Source organism: Enhydra lutris, unplaced genomic scaffold (assembly GCF_002288905.1).
Source record: "Enhydra lutris kenyoni isolate GAN:26980312 unplaced genomic scaffold, ASM228890v2 scaffoldscaffold16, whole genome shotgun sequence".
NCBI classification, from domain to species: Eukaryota; Metazoa; Chordata; class Mammalia; order Carnivora; family Mustelidae; genus Enhydra; species Enhydra lutris.
This window is the reverse complement of record NW_019154100.1, coordinates 13,176,971-13,202,624: the sequence shown is the minus strand read 5'-3', so window position 1 is coordinate 13,202,624 and position 25,654 is coordinate 13,176,971. Positions and strand designations below refer to the sequence as shown.

Genomic DNA, 25,654 nt, shown 5'->3' with positions numbered 1-25,654 from the left:
TAGAGTTTTAAATTGCAAGAAAAGATTTAGAGAAAAAGTAATGAGGTAATAAATATGATACTTAAAATTCCATTAAAATAAAAAATGAAAATGAAAAAGAATAAAATGAATAAGATTTGGGGTGACTGAAGTAGGCTAGAAGTCGGCAAAAACATAAATGTAAAAGACATAAAAGCTGAGATTAAAAAGTTGAAACCTGTGAGATGAAATGTAAAAAGGGCGCATTAATAACTAATAAAAATTCAGCTCAAAATGAATTAAAGAATTTAATGTTAAGACCTGAAACCATAAAACTCCCAGAGGAAAACAGAGGGGGTAACTCCTTGAAATGAATCTTGGTGATGATTTTTTGGATTTGGCACTAAAGCAGAGGCAACAAAAGCAAAAGTAAATGAGTGGGACTACATCAAACTAGGACACTTCTGTGCAGCAGAAGAAACCCTCAGCAAACTGAAAAGGCAGCTTACAGAATGGGAGAGGATATTTGCAAACCACACATTTGGTAAGAGGTTAATATCTAAAATATACGAGCCAACCTGGTTTAAGAATCTTTCCCAGTCAGTGCCCCCCTCTGATTCTTCCACAGTTCAACCCTTTTCCCTAAGACAGTTTTATCAGCCCACAAAAGCGAGTTGGGAAGATTACCGGTATCAAACCCCTAGAGAGATTTCCTAGTGAGGTTTGAGATCTACAATGGCAGATGTTTTTGAATCTCCAGTATCATTCTTCCAAGCAGTTTTATTCAAAAAGAATATAATATATGCTTGGGGAAACATATCCAAACTCAGTTTATATACTGCCATAAGTAAAAATGTGGATTTAGGCTTAGAAAAATGTCCAGGAAGAAATAGGTCACCAATAGTAAAAATAAAATGCCACCGGAGAAATAATTCTTGATATTCTTATGGCCAAAAGCAATAGCAAGCAATTCTTCACCAAAGTGTACAGCTGTGTTCTGGAAAGAGCATAACATTTTCTAAAAAAGTGAGCATTTAGTGCCGCGGTGCTATGGCATTTTGTGATTAACTTCAGCTCTAATCCTGCATAGTTATGTTTCTAGAAGGGTGGTACCAGCATTACTTCCATCAGAATCACTGAAGTGCCTGTTGAAAATGTATATTCCTAGGTTATTCCTACGTTGCAGTCCAAATGTAGTGAATTAGATTATCTGGGGATGGTATCCAAGAGTCTGCTTCCTGAAAACAACCCTTGTCAAAAACAAAACCAAACCTTGTTATCATCTCCCATCCCTACCAGTAATTGTTGCATGCCCTGAAAATCAGAAAGTCGCTGTCATAAGGTTAAGCATGGATCATAAAAATCATTATTTCTGTTCCACCAACTGAGAAACTAGTAACTTTGTCACATTCCAGAAAGCTCTAAGGGTACATTGTTGACATTTTCCAACAGATGATGTTGCAACTCATTCATGTTTGACCTTTTATGTTTATTTTTTGAGAAACACATGCTAAAGTTTTAAAAATCCTAGAAATGTTATAGCTACTTTTTTCAAAGAGTCTTAACATTGACTTCATGTGTCTTACCATGAGTGAGGTGAACAGTAGCAGTCCTCATGCTATAGCCTAAAGGGAGAGACCCTAGAAGTGGCAGAAACTTTGTTGTTGAAATGTCAAAGCAGACATTTAGTCCACACCTGCTGATTCAGCTGGCAGCTGCAGGAATGGGTAGATTAATTGGAGATGGAGTGGATTGGGGCAAGAACTGGAGGTGCAGGGGGAAGGAAGGGAGGGGATTTCTGTCCAGGAAAGTGTAGAGAGCACAGGGCCCTGATCTTCTAAGTAAACAGTACGAGAGAATAGAGTGATCACAGTTTAAGTGGTCAAGAACAAGGAGAAACAATGCAGTGAAAACCCAGGGCTGGACATTGGTTGTTTGCCCAAAATCTTTGGGGTCATTTCTGGTTCTTCTCTCTTTCATTCTCAAGACTGACTTGCCAGGAGAGTCTTCTGGCTCTCCCTTCAATATTTATCTGACCACTTCATCTCCATTTCCACCCCCTGGTCCAGACCATGATCTCTTGCCTGAATTATTGCAATAGCTTCCTGATAGATATCCCTGTGTCCCATGTCGCTCCCACAATTGATTCTGCACACAGAAGCAGAGTAGTCTCTTAAATCTCAAATCAGCCTTGTCATTCTTTTGTTCAAAGCCCTGCCTTGATGCTACAGTTCACTCCTGGTAAAAGTCAGTCTCCCTGCCCTATTTCTTGTCTGCCAGACCCCATCTTTGACTCCTCTGCCTCTTGTTCCTTTCGCTCCAGTCACACCCACTTCCTTTGCTGTCCTGGAATCCTTCCACAGACATTTGCTTGGCTAGCTCCATGCCCTCCTTTCAACCTTGTCTCAAATATTTCTCTCTCGAAGAGGCTAAATGGGACTTTTCCATTTAAAATTGCATCACACCTCTTACACACATACTCCCAGAGCCCTGCTCTTCTTTTTTCTTTTTTCATAGCACTTTATTATTTTTTTAAAGATTTTATTCATGTATTTATTTGAGAAAGAGAGCACAAACAGTGGGGGAGGGGCAAAGAGAGAGGGAGAAGCTGCCTCCCTGCTGAGCAGGGAACCCAATTTGGGACTTGATTCCAGGACCCTGAGATCATGATCTGAACCGAAGGCAAATGCCCAACTGACTGGGCCACTCAGACACCCCTCTTTTGTCATAGCACTTTTTGCCTTATACATACTGTGTCAGTTATTAGTTATTAAGCTTCCAGTTCGTGTTCTGTTTCCCCACTCCCTTTATGAGAATGCCAACTGTAGGAAGGCAAACACCTTTGTCTTTTTTGTTGTCTACTATATCCTAAGCACCCAGATTTAGAGTATGTGCCTGGTGTATAGTACATGCTCAATTAACATTTGTTGGGTAAATTAATTAAGTAAATATTCATGAAGTATACCTGATCCTGAAATTGTGGAGGGAGAAATTGAAAAATAATTATAAAGGACTGAATAGAGAACATAACTAGAATTAGAATCAAATCTGAGACAGGCAAAAATAACTGGATGGGCCAGAAAATCTGAGTGGGCCTGGAACCAAGTAACTCATTACAACAATAGCTCATTTGTAGGGTTAAGTAGTTCTGATGTAACAATTCAAAGCTATGCACACATTGTGCTTTTAGCCATTGCCTCTGTGTTCCAGGTTATATTTTATTTTTTAACTCTAAGACATTAGAAGAAAAAGCCATAAAACCTCTCCAAATCTTTCAGGAAGTTCATCTTCTGTCCACACAATGATCAGGAAATAGGATTCTATACCTAGAGTTCTATCAATGGAGATTTTGAGAAAATAATGGAAAATTTCAGGAAAAAGCAGAAAATCTCCCACTGGAGATATTTACCTCTGCTTCTAAATAAGGTGTGGTACACTAGTAACAGTAGCAACAATCCTCTGTGGAGAAACTTGAATGAGTACGAGTTTAGCATAGATTTTTTTCCCCCAGAAGAACAAGGAAGAGTTGATTAAAATATGTCAGTGAATTATGGTCACACACAGACTGCACTTAAGTCATTATTTACGGATCATTTCTTTCTTCAGTATCCCATCAAGCTTGGTGTTATGCACTGAACTGTGTCCCACCTCTCCCAGATCACATGTTGAAGCCCTAATCCTCAATGTGACATTTTTTGGAGATCCCTTTAAAGAGGTAATTAAGGTTAAGTGAAGTCAAAAGAGTGGGACCTGACTCCACTGGGACTGGTGTCCTGCAGGTAGAGGAAGACACACCAGAGATGTGTGCACCCAAAGAAAGGGCCAGGTGAAGACACAGAGACAAGGCAGTTGTCTGTAATTCTTGCCAGACCTCTACTCTGGCAATACCTTGATCTTCGACGCCAAGCCTCCAGCATTGTGAGAATATAAGTTTCTGCTATTTAAGCCACCTAGGCTGTGGTATTTTGTTATGACAGCCCTAGCTGACTAATATACTTGATCCTCAGAATAATATTTATAGCAAGTATGTGGAGCTGGTTGTAGACTTGTTGATTAGATATTTTGATTCTTTTTCATTACTCACTTTGAGAAGTTTGACATGGATGGTGCTGCAATGTATACTGTTTTTTAAAAGGAAGGGGAACCCGACTCCATATTTGCAGCATTGCAACAGATGGTGCGCCACCACCCACCACCCCCCGCCCCCATAGTAGGAGAGTGATGTCCTCATCAAGCTGTTGGTACAGTTTGTGAAATTTAAATCTTTATGTGATTGGGACTGCTATGAAGATGGATATTTTGAACAATCCCACATTTTAAAAAAAATTCTTGTCTTATGTGAATCAGGGTCACTGAGAAAAACTATGACATATGTTTGTTCCTATAAATACTTTAAAAAGATAGCATCATTCTGTTTTATTTGAGTCAAGACATGAGGATAATTTTTTTTCTAGGCAATATGGCACTGTGAGCAGAGGCATATGGACCTCTCTTTATAAGTCCCTAAAATGACCAGTGGGATATACAAATAGAGAAGAAACTGCATCAGTCAGTTTGAAACAGGGGTAGAGCCCATCTAGAAGCTAGACTCTTAAAGGAGTTTCTATTTGCTAAGATGATATTGATATAAGATTGAAGGAATCTAGGCATCAAGGCAAAGGAACAGCCCCTGTGACATAGAGTCTCTGAAAGAAGTAGGTGGAGATGCTGACAGTGATCTGCCTCATACCTCAACCCAGTAAAGGCTGGAGGCAAGAGCAGTAAGTAAGACCACCACTCAGTGCCCTCCTGACTCTGCCAACAGGCAGCATTCAGACAGCAAACCAGCTGGAATGTGTGTTCAGTCCTTTACAGAGAAGGCGGTTTTCTCAGAAGTCTGTCGTATCTTTCACCACACAGCTAGTGTTCATGTGCTAGCCCCTTCCCCACCATCAGTCTCAACACCCATACTTGAGAAGTTGAAACTAGAAAATACAATTGAGAAATAAGAAAGAGGAATACTCTCTTATTTTAATCTGGACTTAAATATCCTTGATTGGAATATCTGGGAAGAACACATCTAAACTTAGGAAATGAATCCACTGTAACTTCCATTTGACTATAAACCAAAATGGAGCAAGCCTACACCTTCTTTACCTCTCAAAGAATAAACAGAAAAGTCAAGAGGCCTATGTAAAAGTATCGCAATTCCAAACACAGGGACCACTCTAGCAGCTCAGCTCTGAAACAGTCTAATATAAGAAAAAAAATTTTTTTCGATGTTTTGTGACCTCAGTCAAGTGTTTTGATTTGCGATCTCAACGCAGTTTAAGGGGTTATCCAAGCAACAAGCATAAGCAAAGAGTAAGCAAAATGTGATCAAGTAGGATAGCATGGAGATGAAAATCAAGGCTATTGATTTAAGACTTGCACAGAAGTAATGAGTCTGTTGGATACGCACATTAATTATGATGTAGAAAATGAGCTCATGGCCACCTGGGTGGCTCAGTCAGTTAAGTGTCTGCCTTCAGCTCAGGTCGTGATCCCTGGGTCCTGGAGTTGAGTCCCACATCAGGCTTCCAGCTTGGTGGGGAGTTTGCTTCTCCCTCTGACCCTTCCCACCACTTACGCTCATGTGCTTTCTCTCTCTCTCAAAAGTAAATAAAATCTTAAAAAAAAAAAAGAAAAAATGAGCTCAAGAACTATCCTGTGTGCTTCTTAAAACTGTACAGACCTTGCGGTGTTTCAATTTAGAATTTTTTGACCTTATAGTGGTATGAAAGTGATATACATCCAGTAGAAAATGTACTTTATATGTAGAATTTTGATTTTTTTTTCAGGGCGAGCAGTATGTGCTATGATATTGTCTCATGATGCTGGGCAGTAGCAGCGAGCTGCAGCTCCCAGTCAGCTGCATGACCATGAAGGTCGACAACCAGTACACCTACAACCATTCTGTACCCATACAACCATTCTGTTTTTCACTTTTAGTATTCAGTAAATTACATGAGATATTCAGCACTTTTATTATAAAATAAATGATAAGCTTATGTAAATGTTGTGAGAATGTTGAAGGTAGTCCAGGCTAAGTAAGCTATGATGTTTGATAGGTTATGTGTATTATGACTTAATGATCATTTCAACTTACTTTGGATTTTTTGGGCACCTAACACCATACATCAAGAAAGATCTGTGTAATGTCTTGGGTTAATATAAAGAAAAGATTAATCAAAAAGAACAGCTCAGTCTGTGTTCATCATAGCCAGAAAGGACTGCCAGGGAGCTTTGAAGCACATTAAATATTGAGAGATAATTCTCAACCATTGTTTTGAATATAGTCACAAAATTGATTAAAGAATATTATTTTAAAAACAATGGCCTATATTACTAAAAGGAGCTTGATGGATTTTATGTCCCCATAAACATATCAGCCTGAAAAAGATAAAAGAAACTTCTGTAAATAATATACAAGAACATCTTCAAAAAACTTTAAGCAAGCACTATTACTTGTAGACCTTCATTAATTTTCAGAATAAAGCCTTTCTTTGCTTGACATCAATTCTTGAGAGTAAATTTGTGGTGCTTCTAAGTGACATGTAAGTGGGTGTTGAGTAAACCATCAATAGAACCTTCTTGGAATTAAAACTGCTTTGGTTAAATATACCTTAAATTACTACCACACATTTGTAATAATTAAGAAAAACAAACAAAAAAGTCACTCTTGACATTGTCATTGGCCCTACAGCACCCTTTGGCATATGTTTCCTAACACAGTGGTAGGGCTTTACACAAAGACATTTAATATTTATTTAACTGACTGAACAACAGAATAACAAAGAAAAGGAAAGCAATTTATAACTGATTTTGTTTTTAAGTCTTTAGGATCTTTTTTGTCAGTCCCTATACAGAAATTAAGATTGAACCAAGAGAATTTCTTTGTAATAGTGAATTAGCCCTCAAATGATCTTGGTTAAAGAAACAATGCTATTTCAAGAAAAAGTTGGGTTTTCAGGGAAGACAATGGACAATAAATGCAACATCAGGAGGTTTTTGAATGCCTGAAATGCTCAGCTGTTTTGCTAAATGGATGAATGAATTATTCAACTATTGCATTTTTTTCAACCTTTGAACCCTAATATGTCTTTTGAATGACTACAGAAAAGGCATATTATTTTACAAATAGGTCTGTAAAATTAGACTGAGCATGAGGATCTCTGATTTAAAGTATTTTGAGAATCCAAATGTACATTTCCATGGTGAGAAACAGTTAAAAATACATGTGTGGCATATTTTTTGACATTAGAACAAAAATTATTTAATTCTTAAAATTCAGTGTTAAAAATGGATGATAATCTAAACTGTTTCTTATTAAAATACTGAGGATTCATTTTCCGTATGAATATTCCCACTTCCTTCTGTCACCCCTCACAATAATAACCAAATAGGCTATTTGAAGAACTTATTATGTGTTTTAGTCAAACCACCCTTCATATTATAGACTTCTGGGAATTGAAGTAAGAAATGGGGGAAGAACATGGCGTCTGCTAATCATCAAAATGTTGGACAGCAAAGTGGCTAAGAGCATGGTCTCTGAAATCTAATGCCAGCTGCCATTAATTAGCTGTGTGATCTTAGGCAGGTTACTTAGTCTTTCTGTTCCTCAGTTTCCTTATCTCCAAATTTGGGATTACGATTGTAGCTTTGTCATGAGATAGCTGTGAGAATTAATTAAGTTAACTTTGGTAAATTCAATAGAAGTATTTTTTCTTGTTATTATCAGCATAACTACAAAACCTTTCCTTTTAATAGTAATTTCATTGGACAGGATGTTCTTGATAGAAATTTAGTTTTCATTCCCACATGACATACACAAGTCAGAATAATTTTCACTGATAGACTACCAGGGTTGAAGTTGTATTACTTTGACAGCCTCATTACATTATTACATTAAAATGACACACACCATACTAATAATCTCCATTAACTATATTTTTAATTTGTTATGACCTATTTCAAATGTATTTGCATGTGTGTGTGTCTGTATTTATATAGGTTTATTACATATTATTGAAACTCCCTCATGTGTCTTTCCAAGATCACAGCAAGTAGTAGTTAGAAATACACCCTGAAGGAGGCAAATCGCCTAGGTATAAATCCAAAAGCTATAGTTTTCTTACTTAGTGACTTAGGGGAAGTTACTTACGTAGTTTCCTTATGTAGTTTCCCCATTTGGGGAATAATTATTCCTTATCTCCAAATGGGGATAACTGAAATCCCTACCACCATGGGGTTTTGTGAGAATTAAATAAATTAGTATTTGTTAAGTACTTGGAATACTGTAACATTGCTTGGCATATAGTAAATATCAATAAGCATTTGTTATTAAATGAATACATCCCACTCTATCCACAAGCGGAACTCCTATTCTAATTTTATATTTAATATTCTTTGCTTTTCTTTATATATTGACATACCTATGCTCTTTAACCAAAGACCACCAGAAACACACCTGATTTTGAACAAGTTGGATTTATTACTCATTGAGCAAGGGAGAACCCATACCGTGGGTGGCCATGGGCATCTCAGCAAGAGTGTCAGAAAGCACTTACAGGATTTAGGTTTCCGTGAAGTATTTTTTAGGAGAATTTAAATAAGTGGACTTTGTTCTGGATTGAATACTGTAAGGAAGCAAGGATAATCCTATGCTGGAGTATCTTGATAAACATTATTTGGAAGGAGGAAGGTCTGGAGGGAGGCTAAAGCTATAATTGATTAAAAAAAAAAAAGAAAAGAAAACAGAACTCACTCATATTAGCTCGGAGAGGGAGATGCATGATATTTTTTATGGTTCTTGCAGCATCCTTGTTTTTACTTAGACAAATAAAGTAGTCTTATTTTTTGTCTTACTCCATCGTAGTCTAGAATGATCTTATCTTATGTGAGGCTCTAGGAAATTGTTTATGTCCAACAGGAGAGCACCACAGCGTAGCTCTGAGTGCCAGACCAGCTCCTGAAACAATAAAGACCTAGTTGAAAGTGTCGAGCCAATTCTCAGACAATAGTGGACACTCTCCTCTTTCCCAGACTTAGGTGTTTGTCCCAAACCATGACACTGTTGCTTGTTGTGTATAACTATATACGGATGGTGTCATTGAGTATATATTCTTCTTGAACTTGCATTCTTCATTCTTTTGATATATTTGTATGCTGAATCATATTGATAATTGTGCTCTAGTTCATTTATTTCCACCTCTCTGTATCATTATATAGTATGCACAAGCATAATTTAGTATTCCTTCCCTTTTTGTTGGACATCTGAGTTGTTTCTGGATGTTTACAATTACAAACAATCCTTCAATGATAATTCCTATCAATATCTACTGGGGTAAATGGCTGATAGTTTTTCCAAGGTATATACCTAATAGTGTTCATATCTTCAACCATAGTTAAAAATTCCAAGTTATTGGGGCGCCTGGGTGGCTCAGTGGGTTAAAGCCTCTGCCTTCGGCTCAGGTCATGATCCCAGGGTCCTGGAATCGAGCCCCGCATCGGGCTCTCTGCTCAGTGGGGAGCCTGCTCCCACCTCTCTCTCTCTGCCTGCCTCTCAGCCTACTTGTGATCTCTGTCTGTCAAATAAATAAATAAAATCTTAAAAAAAAAAATTCCAAGTTATTTTCCAGAATGGCTAAAACAACATAGAGTTTTTCCAGTAATGTTTAACTGTTCTAGCTGCTTTACATCTCCTCCAGCATTTGGTATTATCAAACTTTTGAATTTTTGACAAACTAGTGGTTATAAAATGTTATTTCAGATTTTATTTTTTTATTCAGTCTGGTAGTCTTTGGCTTTTACTGGTTAAAAGTTTAGTCTTTTGTAGTCATTTCTTCCATCTTATTTTATTCTCCTGGTTCCACCTTTTCTGTGTTTTGTTTTGTTTTTCCTTTCTTGACTCCATGTGAATTTATTACCACACCTAATATTATTGCATTGCTTCCCTCGGTTCAGAAGTTATACATCCCTCTCCTATTTATATAAAGAGATTACTTTAAAATATGAAGGTAAAGACTCGAGAATACAATCTATAATTAACACATTTATTTTCCTAAGGACTTTAGGTCACCTCTGATTACCCTTAGTCAACCTTCATATTATGTAGTCTTATATTTTAGTTCTATTTTGTGATTCATAACTAACTCTCTGTATTAGCTTTCTGTTGCTACCATAACAAATGACCACAAACTTAACACCTTATCTTATAGTTCTGTAAATCACAACTCTGACGTGGGTCTCTCCAGGCTAAAATTAAGGGCTTAGTGGAGCTGCAATCCTTTCTGGAGGCTCTAGGGGAAGACTTGTTTCCTTTTTCATTTCAGGTTGTTGGCAGAATTCAGTTCCTTGCAACTGGAGTACCAAGATTTCCATTTCCTTGCTGGTTGTCTATCTAGGAGTGGTTCTTAGCTTCTACAGGACACCCATATTCCTTGCCTCCCCCCACTTTCTTCAGAGTTATCAGTGGTGAATCAGGCATCTTTTTGCTTTGGGTCTTCTCTTCCTTCCATCTTATTTATATGACCATCTGAGAAAGGGTCTCTGCTTTTAAGGACTCATGTGGCTATATTAGGCCCGCCTGAATAATTCAGAATGATTTCTGCATCTCAGGGTTTGAAACCTGAATCACATCCTTTTTTCCATTAAGGTATATGCACGGGGCACCTGGGTTGCTCAGTAGGTTAAGTGTCTGCCTTCAGCTCAGGTCATGATCACAGGGTTCTGGGATCAAGCCTCCATGTTGGGCTCCCTGCTCAGTGGGGAGCCTGCTTTCCTTTCCCACCTGTTTGTGTTCTCTCTCACTATCTCTTGCTGTCTCTCTCTCTCTCTCTCTCAGATAAATAAGTAAAATCTTTTTTTTTCTTTTTTTTACATTTTTAAATTTTTTTATAAACATATAATGTATTATTAGCCTCAGGGGTACAGGTCTGTGAATCGTCAGGTTTACACACTTCACAGTACTCACCATAGCACATAGCCTCCCCAACGTCCATAACCCCACCACCCTCTCCCTATCCCCCTCCCCCCCAGCAACCCTCAGTTTGTTTTGTGAGATTAAGAGTCTCTTATGGTTTGTCTCCCTCCCGATCCCATCTTGTTTCATTAATTCTTTTCCGACCCCCCCAAACCCCCTACGTTGCATCTCCACTTCCTCATATCAGGGAGATCATATAATAGTTGTCTTTCTCTGATTGACTTAAATAAGTAAAATCTTAAAATAATATATTTACAAATTCCAAAGATTAAGGCATGGAGTCTTTGGAGGACCATTATTCTACCTACCACACTCCCCTATTTAATCATTATAATTATGCTTTTACATTCAACATTTATTTTTACTCACATGGAATGTTTTCTTTGCCATTCCATCTGGCATCTTAGACCCTGCTTCTGTGTTCACATTCCTTTTTAGGAGAAATAAGCTCTTTGGAAATTTCCTTAATAGTGACGGTCTTCTATAGATAAATTTTCATTTCTGTCTTAAAATGCCTGCCTTTGTCCCTGATATTAAAGAACTCTAGATAAGCAATTCTAGGTCTCCCACCAGGCCATTAAACTGGAAGTTACGTGACCTGGGATCAGTAATGCCCCCAAAGAAGAGGACAGCGTTAGGACTCTAATGCCATATCGAGTGCATGCTGTGTATTTGGAGACTCTTTTGAGGATTTTCCTTTCTTGTAATTCCAGTTGTAAAATTGGAATGCTTTATTTTTAAAATAACATATAGGCTTCTGCTTCCAGGAAGATAGAAGAAATGCCATTTTTCCTAATGCTTTTGCTAAATTAATAATATGTGTATCCTGGGACGCCTGGGTGGCTCAGTTGGTTAAGCAGCTGCCTTCAGCTCAGGTCATGATCCCAGCGTCCTGGGATCGAGTCCCGCATCGGGCTCCTTGCTCGGCAGGGAGCCTGCTTCTCCCTCTGCCTCTGCCTGCCACTCTGTCTGCCTGTGCTTGCTCTCTCTCTCTCTCTGACAAATAAATAAACAAAATCTTAAAAAAAAAAATAATATGTGTATCCTGATAATTCCTAGCAAACAAACCATAAGACGACTCTGAAAGTTGGAGAGAAGGAAGACAGGCTAGAGCTCTTAAGACCCAAGAAACAACAAGGCCATAAGTTCCCTTGGTTGCTTTCTGCCTCCTGTATCTCAGATTTGGTGTGAAAGAAGCCAGCAACCCAGAAACACTGGCAGGTGGAGATATTTTTTAAAAGCCCTAACAAAAAACATAAAAATAAAAATAAAATAAAAAGCCCTAACAAATGCCTACTCAGGCAATGTTATAAATTGCTTCTAATGCAATATTAGGATTGAAATCTATTTTGTATCTAGAATAAAACCTAAACTCCTAAGGAGAAAAAAGACACAAATTGGTAAGTGTGTTATAAAATATGACCCAACTATGCATGTTCTGCAAGAAACTCACCTCAGCTATAACTAACAATATACCTAGGTTGAAAATAAAAAATGGAAGTCGAGGTATCATGAAAATATTATCCAGAGAAAAGCAGGAGTAGTTGTATTAAAATCAGGTAAATTAGATATCAAAGCAAAAAAATTATAGAAACTGAGAAAGACATTATATAATAATAATTTGTCTCCCACCAAGAAGACAAATCCTAAATTTGTATATCCTAAACAATATACTATAAAATATGTGAACAGAAACTGATAGAACTAAAAGGAGAAATACAAAAATTCACAATTAAAGTCAGAGATGACTACATTCTACTCCCAACACTTAATAAAACAACTAGGCAGAAAATGAACAAGGATTTAGAAGAAATGAACACCATCTCATTGAACAGAATCCAGTAGGCATTTGTAGAGCAGTCTATCCAACAAGAATAGAATACATCTTCTTTTCAGGTATCTGTAGAACATATACTAAGATAGACCATATTCTGATTCATAAAACAAACCTTAACAAATTTAAAAGAATTTAAATCATACAGAGTGTGTTCTCTGAGCACAATTGGAATTAAATTAGAATTCTGTCACTGAACGATAACATTTCTTCAAATCTTCAAACACTTAGAAAATAGAGGACACACTTTTAAATAATCCATGCATGAAAAAGGAATTCTCAAGGAAAATCAAAATACTTTGAACTGAATGAAAATGGAAATATATCAAAATCTGTGTAACATAACCAAAGCAGTGCTGAGATGGAAATTCGTAACACTAAATGCTTACATTAAAAAAGATGATAAGACAGAAATCAATATAATCTGAGCTCTCAGTTCAAGAACCATGGAAAAAGAGAGCAAAAGAAGATGACAGCCAGCAGAAGGAAGGAAATAATAAAAGTAAGAACAGACAGAAATCAATGAAATTGAAAACAGAAAAACAATAGAGAAAATCAGTGAAACAAAGAGCTGATTCTTTGAACAGACCGTTAAAATTGAAGCTTCTAGCAAGGCTGATAAAGTTAAAAGAGAAAAGACACAAATCACCAACATTAGGGAATGTCATTTTAACAGGGGATGTCATGTAGACCTTACAGCCAGCAAAAGAATAACAAGGGGACACCACAACTTTATACACATAAATTTGACAATGTAGCTAAATGGAAGGAATCGAAAAATCAAAGTGGAAAAACACAACCTATCGTAATTTGCTCAATCTGAAATGGATTAGTTTTATCCAGAAAATAGGAGAAGAGGGGACAAAGACATTACAACAAAAATTCACCATTTTTATAGGCTAAAAAAAAAAAAATCACATGATAATATTAGTCAATGGAGAAAAAGCATTTGACAAAATTCAACACCCATTGATAATAAAAACCCTTAGAAACATCCTCAATTTGATAAAAAGCATCTACAAAAACATATAGCTATCATTATACTGAGTAGTGCAAGCTTGAGCTATTCTTTCCCTAAGATTAGTAACCAAGTGGCTCCATGGCTTTCTTCTCTGTATGTCTTCCCATGGCCGCCTTATAAGGACATCAGTCACTGGATTTAAAGCTCATTCTAATCCAGTGGGACCCCACCAGCTAAATACATTTGCAATGGGGCGCCCGGGTGGCTCAGTGGGTTTAAGCTTCTGCCTTCAGTTCATGTCATGATCCTAGAATTCTGGGATCTAGCCCCGCATCACATCGCGCTTTCTGCTCGGCAGGGAGCCTGCTTCCCTTCCTCTCTCTCTGCCTGCCCCTCTGCTTACTTGTGATCTCTGTCTGTCAAATAAATAAATAAAATCTTTTAAAAAAATTTTAAAAATAATAATAAATAAATAAATACATTTGCATTGACCTTATATCCAAATCGGGTCATATTGTAAAATTCTAGTAGACTGAATTTGAGTGGGGAAGGGAGGCATAGGGAGACACTATTCAACCCAATACTGTACCCTGGTTGTTTCAGTGTTAGTATTCTGGTTGTGACATTATACTACAGGTTTGCAAGACCTGACCATTGGGGGAAGCTGGGTAGAGGATACATAGGATCTCTGTGAAGTTACAATGTCATGAGAATCTATAATTATCTCAGAATAAAACATTAAATTTTAAAAATCCTATATTTGCTATTCTCAAGGGTATGTATTCAAAATATCTCACTGGGCACATTGCTGGAAACAAATATCTGAAGTTTACTTTCTATACTTTTTTTTCCCATTGTAATGCTGTAAACATAAAAATACAAAAATATTTCAAACCTACAAAAATGTACCAGTCTCATTTTTTGTTTGTTTCATTAAGTTCAGAAAAGTTTGGACATTCTTCTATGGCCTCATGAAGAATGCAATGCACAAATAATTTATACCATTTAAATCATATGTAAACAATAAAATGTGCCCTTTATTTTTAAGAGATCAACAATAAGACTTTAAAAAAATTTAATAGAAGTTCTGTGAAACTTGTACTGGGTGAATAATTTCTCAAGTAATAAAATTATATAAAAGTAATGACTGGACCATTCTAAGAATTTCAAATCTCAACATTTGAGAATATGGGATCAGCAGTAAACACTGCATTCTGTAATACAGTAGTACAGGAATTCTGTCTCACAGATTAAACTAGAATCCAGTAAATTTTCCTTGAACTGTCCTTTATTTCATTTATTGAATCAACAGTGATTCCAAATAATTCATGGGCAAAAATAGAATTGACTTAGGGTTTTTGAGGAGCTCAGCTAGTATCTGTGATTTACCTCAGGATATATGTACTGTATTTACAAACAACAACAAAACTAAAATGAAAATCACCAAAGGAATAGATCATACACAACAAATATATATATTCAAATATGTATTTTTATAAAGACATCTATAAAGTTGAGGTTATTTTTCAATAACTATTATCTCACTATTGACTTGGTTAGCTTAGCAGAAGATCTGAAGAGTATTTTGCTTCAGGTAGTATTTTCTCAAGACTTTATTCATCACATTTCTCTTTTGATAGCTCAAGAAGATTCTTTTGACTGGTTATTCTACTTGATTCATTCAAAATATACCAAAAGCTAAAAGCTTATTTTTTAAAAAAAATGACCAGGTATTAGAATGTTTTAACCTGTTTCCTTGATAAAACCTGTTTCCATCCTAACATTTTCAACCTCATAGATTCCTCACAATTGCATGGTCAAGACAGACTTTGTAAGAAGTAGACTTCTCTTTGCAGTAACTGTAATTTCCAAAACAACGTAACAACACTAAATTTTAAGTTAATTTTAATCTATTGAAAGAAAAAAAATGGAGACTTTTCAGGTAATAAAACATACAATTGTTAATTTAAATGATAGTGTAAAAGACTCCACCAGTGAAGAAATTACATTTGTTAATTTGCAGTTATAGGAGATTTTCTACATATGTAGCCCTACATTAGTAAAGGTTCTCCAGAGAAACAGACCATTAGGATATATGATTAGATATATAAGAAGAGAATTATTATAGGAATTGGCTTGCAGAATTATGGAAATGGGGTCACTGGTGTAATTCCTAGTTTCCCAGAACCAGGAACTCTAATGTCCAAGAGCAGGGGAAGATGGATTCCACAGCTCAGAAATAGAGAGAGATTTTACCCTTCACTCACCTTTTATCTTTACCTGGGTTCTCAATGGATTGGATAGTGTTTCCCCCCACTCCCATTGGTGAAGGCTGTCTTCTTTACTCAATCTGCTGATTCAAATGCTAGTCTTTTTCAGAAACATCCTCACAGACACACCTAGAAACATTTTAGCAGCTTTGTGGGCGTCCCTTAGCCGGACAAGTTGACATATAAATTGATCACCACAAGACTTGTAAGCCTATAAGGATATTAAAAATTGTTTTCATTTTATGTGAAATATATATCATTGACATCATTTTTTTTATATTTAAAGAGGTGAAGCATTTATTTCTGAATTTTCTGTCATTAGTGTGCCAAATACTTTCGCTGTTGAAAGCAACAAAATTAATCATTTTTGGCTATGGCTGATATTACGATGCACAATAGCAACAATTCCAGTAAACTTAAGTGAGAATGCTCGTAGTGCGCCATGCTAAGCAAACTAGGGGGTGGGAGGGAGAGGAAAGAGATTAAGTCATATACTCCTAGGAGAAAAAGAAAAAAAAAATCTGTAGAATATTTTTCAGAAATGAAAAACTATTTTAGGAAGAGGGGTTAAGGTAATAGCCTTCAGGTAGCACTTATGTTTGTGTGTGCATGCAGAAAATTGAGAGATGCACGATCCCTACAGTTTGCCTTAGAGTTTAAACTATAAGCAAATATATTGAGTACATTTATATAAAAGTTAGGATCATTTAGCATAAAATGTCTTAATTTCTCTATGAGCTTCTAAGTGTAACCCATGTGATTGGAATTTGATAGTTCTTCACATAAAGAGAATGAGAATTCTCTAAGACCTCTATTATTTCAGTCTTTTATGTACAAGGGTGAGCATTCCAAATTACCAGACGAAAACAGCAGCTAGCTTTTGTTAAAGGAAGTGGCAAAGACATTTACTTCTTAAAATCTTTAAAACAAAAGCAACTATAGCTTTATATTATGTAATATACTGCTAAGCTTGATTTTCTTCTTTCCATATAGCTTCAAATAGCTCTCTTAGTCATTTTTAGCCAGAACAATGGATGCATTTGACATTAAGTGTCAAATGTGGGTTCCACACAAAATAGCTGAACTTCAGGCATCAAAATAGAAGGGAAGCAAGGGCAAGCAATATTTATTCACAGTTCATTGGTCAACATATGAAGAAATGTGGACAATTCTAAATTAGTCACCTTAGCAGTTCTGAGATTTGGATCACATATGCAGATAATATATTCTGTAAAAGTTCTAGAAAGTATCTGGTGAGTCATGTAGCTGGGATAGAGAGAGATGCACCATTGGTGGCATGAGCTCTTCATTATATCTACTGCTTGCCCTTTTGTGACCCAAAAGAAAAGGGAGACTACTCCACCAGAAGCCACCCAGTAGAGACTTTTTCCATATATATTATAGCTGTAGGCCCTTTCCCACTGCGTTCAATCCTCTGAAGCAGATTCCATTTATTTAGAATCCAAATATAGAATTGTAGAGATAAAATTAACCTTAAGGATTGTTTTACCATTTAGGAAAGTTAATCTCGGCATTATTAAATCACCAGGCTAATAAGTGATAAAGCTGCTGATCAAACAGTCTCTGAGATTTCTAGTCCCGTTTCCTTGAACTACACTATTCTGCTTTTCCCCCACTCCCTCTCCTTCTTTTCTAGGATGTAACTAAGAAGCCGTGGAATAATATCTTGGTGGCACTTGTCCTTCTCTGTACACACAGAAAAATCATATTGTTGACCATAGCAGTTTGTTTAATTCTTAAGGGATCTCTGTATTTTTCTCTAAACAGCCTCAAAACCGGTGGACTTGAACTCATGCACTGGCCCCGTCCCTAATACTACACAACTGTGCCACATTCCCTGTCCTGTTGAATGTGAGGTGTCACCTTGGTCGGCTTGGGGACCTTGTACTTACGAAAACTGTAATGACCAGCAAGGCAAAAAAGGTATGTACTAGTAACATGACATGCTTAAAACTCCCATCAGTTGAGTCAGACATGAGTTATTTTAAATAATACCATCAGTGTGCCAAATACTTTTGCGGCCACTATTACTCTCTGTTACTTGTGCTTATTCATTCATCTGTGGCATTTTCCAGAATGGCTAAAGAGTATTGAATGCAAAAGATGAATAAACCTATTCTGATGTTGGTACCAGAACAGTAAAACTGAAGTTAATGATCTAAATCTTTGTCCCCTTATCTGTAAAAGGGATGTGATATCTGCTACTGAAGTTTTCTCTAAAGATTCAATGAGATAATAAGCATAAAGCACTCAATTCAGTGCCTGATCCATAGCTAGTCCTCAAAAAAACAAAAAAAAAAAAACACCGTATTACTCTGAAGGTAAGAAAGGAAAAAAAAGAACCCAAAATTATTGCTCTTGTGATGCAAATGATGTATCTAAGAGGAGTAGATGAAATGTAGTGGTTTCCTTTGTGGTGGCATGATGGGGTAGTTTTCACAGGACCTAGTAATGAAAAACATTTTCTTTCAAAGATAGTCTTCTAGTGATTCTAATATGTTCATATAGCAATAAACAGACTTATTAATTTTGGTACACCCTGTCCAGAAGGACAACACGTGGGTGCTATTAAAGCACAGAGCACGACTCTGAAGAGACCTCATTAGAGCCCAGATGCTTTATATCATCACTGGTTCATATTTCCAGGGCTTCAAAAATCAACTAAGGCTCAAAGAGACACTTTATCTGGGACCATCCAACTTCTCAGAGGTTTCTTTTCAAATTTAATTATGTGATAGTGCTGAAAAATTCAAAGTAATAGCACTTTCTCTGGTCATGAATATTTCTAAATAGCTTGAGATTTCATTGTCTCTTTGAATATTTTATAACTACAGACTTTTCCAAATCAACTAAAATCATTTTCTGTGTGCGTCTTTGTCTATCTGTCTGTCTTTCCTGCTCTGCTTCTGCCTCTCTACCCCCTCCAGTCCTGTGAAGGAGATAAGAGATATATGATTTTTCTTGCCTTCCCTCCTTGGCCATTCTGTTCATTCATTTATTCACTTAATAAATGATTAATGGGCTCACATAATCTAGAGTTTGGGGATATACAAGTGATTAAAGCAAATATGAATTTTACCCTCTGCCCTCATCTAGCTTTCCCTCAAGTTTTCATTCAGCCTTTGGAAATATTCAGCCCAGGGCAATAACAATAAGTATGTCCTTCCCCAATAATTCAGGTTTCAAACTGAGGAAGCGGCGTATCACCAATGAGCCCACTGGAGGCTCTGGGGGCACTGGGAACTGTCCTCACTTACTGGAAGCCATTCCCTGTGAAGAGCCATCCTGCTATGACTGGAAAGCAGTGAGGCTTGGAGACTGTGAACCAGACAATGGAAAAGAGTGTGGCCCAGGCACTCAAGTTCAGGAGGTGGTGTGCATCAACAGTGACGGTGAGTTGGGCAGGTGCCTCTACCCTGCTGGCGAATGTCTTTTAACCCTGGCGCTATGCCTTCACTTACGTTAAAATCTCCTGTCCCTTCATCAAAATGCGCTCCCTGTACAAATGGAGAAATAGCTGCTTCTTTCTTTCTTCTTTCCTTCCTTCTTCCTTTTTGCTTTCCCTCTCTCTCTGTTCTTCCCTTCTCTCTTTCCCTTTTTCTCTTTCTTTCCTTTTTTCTTTTCTTCCTTCTTTTTTTTTCTTTGTTTCTTTTTCTTTTCTTACCCCCTAATTCTTAGTCTCTCAATCTCTCTCTCTCTCTCTCTTTCCAATGGTGGCAATGAGGAGGTTCTTTGAACAATCACACGGTATTTTTTAATTTGAAAGCAGCTAACATAGAATAAGAATTAAATCCTCATCAAGGCAATGAATTTTAAATTGCCATTTAAAAATAGCATGGAGGAGCACCTGGGTGGCTCAGTTAGTTGAACATCCAACTCTTGATCTCGGCTCAGGTCTTGATTTCTGGGTGGTAAGTTCAAACCCTGTGTCAGGCTCCACCATGGGCATGGAACCTACTTTAAAAAAAATTAGCCTGGAAAGGTAACATTTTCTAAGTGGACATTTTTAATTTGCCAAAATATTTAAATAAAGAAGGATTGCAAGAATTAGTTGACTTGAATCAAGATGCCTTTATTTTCTGCCCTGATATTGTGTCTTAGGATGTAATTTAATTTCCAGACAACTAAGCCACATGGCCTATTGTGGTCTAGGTTCCTGAATCAACCTCTGACTCCTGCCCCATCCCCACCCCACACCTCCCCAGCCCCACCCAGGAATGTCCTAGAGGTACTGCAATGGTGATTTTCCACAAGAATCCTTTCCTAAACCATAAGAATTGCCTTAAAAAATAATAATAATAAAATTTAAAAAAAATTACCTTAGACTTTCACAACTGATTTTTATTTGTTGAAATATACTGTCTTCTTATTACTCTGATGTAAGATTTTTTTTATATTCTTTCCATGAATGCTGTTACTATTTTGGGGAGATCTCCTTACACTTCAGTAATCTCTGAGTCACACTTAAGAAACCTAGAGCTCCTCACGACATAGTTTAAAACCTTTGACTAAGATCATCTCTAAGGGTCCTTCCAACTCTCTAATGCTGTGACTCTGCACATCAGAGCAGCATTGAGCACCAAGCCCCAGAGTCCCATGATTTGACAGTTTATGCGGTTTACGGCATATGCAGAAACATTCTGGTGCCCCCTCAGGGGCAGTGGAACATCTGGTAACCATCATAATTCCTTCCATCCTATTTTCTTCCAGCAAGCAGAATTGTTTCCTCCTGTGACTCAGTCACTGTTCAGTAGAGAAAGATACTCTCTGGGGTAAGACATGGACAGACACTGCTAGTACTGAGAAATTAGCCTTTCGACTTTGAAACGGACAGTGTTGTCTTTGTCCAGGGACCAACATCATCAAGCAGGACAGCATTGGGTAAAATCCAGACCAGCACTTGAGGTGGAAAGGCAGAAAAGGGGATTATTGCTCCAGATATTTTAGGATGAATTTTATGTATTCTGGGTTTTTTTCTAGATTTACTGCTTTTTATAGATAATTACCCGTGATACATCCTCTCTTTAGCTCTTACCCAGTTCTACTCTAAAGGGAAAGAAAAGAAGGAGATTGCATCTAATGGGGAAAAGAAGCGAAAGAATTGCATTTATCCATCTACTTCAAATCTTTAGATTAGATGGCAATCTGTGTTTTCTTCTTTCTGAGTTGCTTTGAAAATAATGAGTCATGTTTATTTCAGCATCACTGGTATCTCCCTTACTGATACTTCTTACTAATTTTTTTCCTAAATTCAAAATTTTTTCTTATCCTTCTCTAGACCTGGGGATCCCACACATTGTATAAGGTGTATGTGAGTAAAGTAAGATGACAAAAAAAAACTCCAATAAGATAGAAAGTTCCTTGTGCATGGAACTTCTGCCTAAATATTATTAAATGAAAAATCAGAGATCTCACTTATTTCAATGATCTTCTTGGGTGTTTGTACAAATTCAGTGTATTTTAAATACACGAGAGGAACTGGCTATCTTAAAAATATCCGTAGTTGATTTTTATTTTGTCAGCTAAAAAATATTTCATGACACAAGTAATCACCCCCTAAATTATCTTATGGAACACTAAAACACGAAAATACAGGCAGAGGAAGGAGTTACGTATGTCTTGTTATTTTGAAAAATAACGTACCTTATATCCTAAAACACGCATTGGTAACTCCCAGGATACCTCAACTGGTTTCACTTTGCCTGTCTCCCAGAAAGAGTGAATTAAGGAAAAGAAGTATGCTATTGATATTCAATTTGTTGTTACTGTCCTTTATCAGGGCATGTCTTTCCTCATTAAATTTTACTTCCTGACATGAATTTGTTATGGTACAACTCAGTATTTTAACTGGCTTAACTACGTACGGAGCTGTATAAAATCAGGGCAGTTCTTTATCATTATAAATTCTCAAGGCTGCTCAAACTTGTATATGCTGAAACCTAATTGTGCTAATAGAACAGAGCAAAAGCTGGAGACTTGTAAATACTACTCCAGTCTTATCATGTGGTCACCTGGTAAGTGTTTAGCAGCTGCACCAAATGTTGTTTTGTAATTAAATCGAACCCAGGGAATTAAAGTTGATTAGTTGTACAGACTCTACCCCTAGGCCTGGCTGCAGCTATAGATTTTGTTTTGTAATTAAGTTAAAGCTCAACTAGGGAAATGAAAAAATTAGAGCCTGTGAATGTTAGCAAATAATAAAAAGGCTTTTTTTTCCTCCCACGTTCCTCACAAATTTCACAACTTTGTTAGCGACCTCAAAGCATTTGAAGCCTCTTTTCTTTTTTCCTGAAATATCCTCTGCCCAGGCTTCCTGAGATCATTAGGATTTGTTGCTGGTTATTATTCACTTTTCCAATTGTCTTTCAAGAAGCAGGATTGGGGAAGGGTTTTGAGAATACTCAGGAGGAATTTTACATAGATTCTCTGACAGACAGAGGGTATAAACAGAAATGTGAGACAAAGAGAACTCAGAAAGCAATTAGACTCCACAAAAAGAGATAAATACATGATGTGCAGTAGAAAAAATACACTCATAATTTAAGGATCGTCAGAAAAGCAGTTCCCAATCTCCGAGCACAAACACAGGAATTATTCCAAACGTCTGATGGTGACATTGGGGTTGGGAAGAGGAGCGATCCTAGAGTTTTGTGGACTTTTAAGAAAAACTAAAAGCTGCCCTATTTCTGTTTTTGTGAAATTTGTGTGTTTTATTTAAAGGCATAAATTTGGTGGGGCAAGAGTACTTTTAGGACTCTTGGTTGGTACAGTAACTAATTGGTTGTTTAGAGATAGAACAAAGCAAGACTTTTTAGGCTGAGAGTGGAAGAGAAAAATCCATTGTCTTATTGATTACTTAAGGAGACTATAAACCAAATATTGTTTGCACATATCCCTCTCCTCTGTTGAAAAAAAATGATGCCACCCATATCACATTACTATGTGCTCTATTTCAGATATGAGAATGTCAAAGCCACAGTTTTGTATTTTGCTATTGGTATTACTTTATAAGCAGTGAACTTCAGCAGTTTCAAAATGCCTACCACTCCTATACTACATTTCTTACTCTTTTCCACATCAGTAAAAGTTAACATGTAACCACTGACATTGACATGTGTGACTCACATTCATACCTGACAGATTTTTATGAAAACAAAATAAAATATTTCTGTGGAAGTGAATCAATACAATTCATCATTACATTGCTCCTAAAGGCACAGTAGAAATAGCAGTGACCAGCCAGGGCCCTCAAAGTATATAATGTTATTCACGGAGCACTGTGGTTCTGGCTCAACTTCTTCCTCTTCCATTGGGTAAAGCATGTCATGTCAACGTTTAAATAAATGAAAATGCCATTATTATATGGATAACCTGTAATCACTCTGATTTGTTAAAATCAGCTGACTTGAAATGTCACTAACAACAAATAATTTCCATACACCCAAAACTTGATTGTAACACACCATTGCATCATGCCACCATGGTTAAAAATTATTGGATTATTAAGAACGTCTGCCAACAGATGCCTCATGTACAAATGGAAGTACTACATCAATAATATTAGATATTTATAAGTCTTATGTAAATGGATATAAGATACATTATGTATGTATTCATTTTACACGGATATTTTTTCAGTTTACCTTGTGAGATGCTAAATCCATTCTTGCAAAGAGTGTTCTGGATCCCCCAGTATCAGAATCTCCTTAAGTATGCTATAAACTCAGATTCCTGTCTTCTTCTCTACAGACCCAATGAATGCAGTCTGTGCGGGCAAGTCCCAGAAAGTGCATTTTTTTGCAGCTCCCTAGATTGTTGCGATGTACAATGAAGTTTATGAACCAGTGTACTAAAATGAAAAAAGGATTGTTTCGGTGGAGCCTAAGACTCAACTCTGTTACCCAAACACTGCCAGCACCAGAGCAAACTGATTCGATTTGGATAATGCTGTAAAAGACCTGTGAATAAGAATACACTGAGATTAGTAGTGAGGCATGCCTTTACAGTAAGTTTTTCTGCCTCTTTTGGAACCACTTCTGCATCTCATCAGAAGTGCCAAAAGAGCCAGCTGTAAAAAACAGGAGATGATTATATTAATGTTCAGGGCCCTGGCTTGTCACGTGACTGCTTATTCTTTCTGAAATATTTAGCCCGAGTTGCTTCCTTCTGGAATGAGCTATGTATCCATACATGAGTAGAGGGAAGGAAAGACTTGAATACTATTTCTTTCCCAAGTACTTCATGCCATACTTCTTTTTTCCCACATGTTCAGTATTAAGAGGAATATATTCCCCTTAAGAAGGGGCTATTATTTCAATATCTTGAGGTAAACACAGGAGTAAACATCTAGAAAACATTGAAAATCTTAACCTTTGGAAGGCAAGACTCAGTGAAAGGAGAGATGGAGTGAGGTACTGCTCTATTTTGTTTTAAGCCCTATAGTATAATTTGTGTCCAATTTATAAATTGTATAAACATGTAATTAATTTGTCCAAATACGTATTTATTAAGAAAACAGTCTGGAGGGGGACAGAGGTATATGGAATGAGAAGTTAAAGAATGGGGAGCAGTTGGGGCACCTGGGTGGCTCAGTGGGTTAAAGCCTCTGCCTTCGGCTCAGGTCATGATCCCAGGGTCCTGGGATCGAGCCCTGCATCGGGCTCTCTGCTCAGCGGGGAGCCTGCTTCCCTTCCTCTCTCTCTGCCTGCCTCTCTGCCTACTTGTGATCTCTGTCAAATAAATAAGTAAAATCTTTAAAAAAAAAAAAAAAGAATGGAGAGCAGAGTATTCCAAGAATAGGAAGAGAGATTATAAAGTTTATAGTTGAGACTAATATTTTGACTAATTGAGAGTATTGATAAGCTCTCTTGGAAGCATAAGCCAGGTCAAGGGTTACGATGCACACAGTTTATTAAGGATGTGCTCCCAGGAGAAACCCGTAAGAGGAGCAGGAGTAAAAAAGCAAAATTGAGAAGAGGAAATGTGTGTTGGGTTCCCAAGACTGCAATCTGGTTCTGTAATTCACTAGAAGGACTCATAGAACTCAACATAGAGTCATACCCACAGGTATGATCTTTTACAGTGAGAAAATACAAAGTGTGAGAAAATACAAAGTAGAATCAGCAAAGGGAAAAGGCACATGGGGCAAAGTCTAGAGGAAACCAAGCACAAGTTTCCAAGGGTCCTCTCCCCATGGCATCACCAATGCATTGTGACAGCCCACTTGCAGTGTTGTCTTTAGGGAAGCTCATCTGAGCCTAGGTGTTCGGGTTTATGTCAGGGGTCAGCCATGTAGTCACCCTCTGCCAAGCTCATAAAAAATATTCTAGACTCCCAGAAGGATAGTACATGACCAGCCTAAACCACATTGCTTGTGCAAATACTTTAAGCACAGTGATCAACTCTTCTCATTTAGAGGAAGTGGAAGCCTCTAGGAATTGAAGTTCCCAGATGCAAGCCAGGGGTCAGCCTAGTGAACAAGACTGTCTAAGGGTGACACTCTTGGGCCTGCTGTGTTAACTGTTTTGCACAGGAAAACAGCAAAGTTGCAGACTCACTCTGATTAAGGGAGATACTCTGGAGTTTAAATTAAACCACAAAGGTTGTGG

The 25,654-nt window shown here is 37.2% G+C and overlaps 1 protein-coding gene across 1 annotated transcript in view; it reads left to right on the top strand.

Moving 5' to 3' along the window:
• The window catches only part of LOC111147355 (thrombospondin type 1 domain containing 7A), a 442,849-nt gene that overhangs the window by 269,816 nt on the left and 147,379 nt on the right, over positions 1-25,654 (top strand). Inside the window, exons 5-6 of the mRNA XM_022503356.1 lie at positions 17,814-17,969; positions 19,226-19,438. Coding sequence (XP_022359064.1) covers positions 17,814-17,969; positions 19,226-19,438 — 369 coding nt within the window. The remainder of the gene's footprint in view (positions 1-17,813; positions 17,970-19,225; positions 19,439-25,654) is intronic.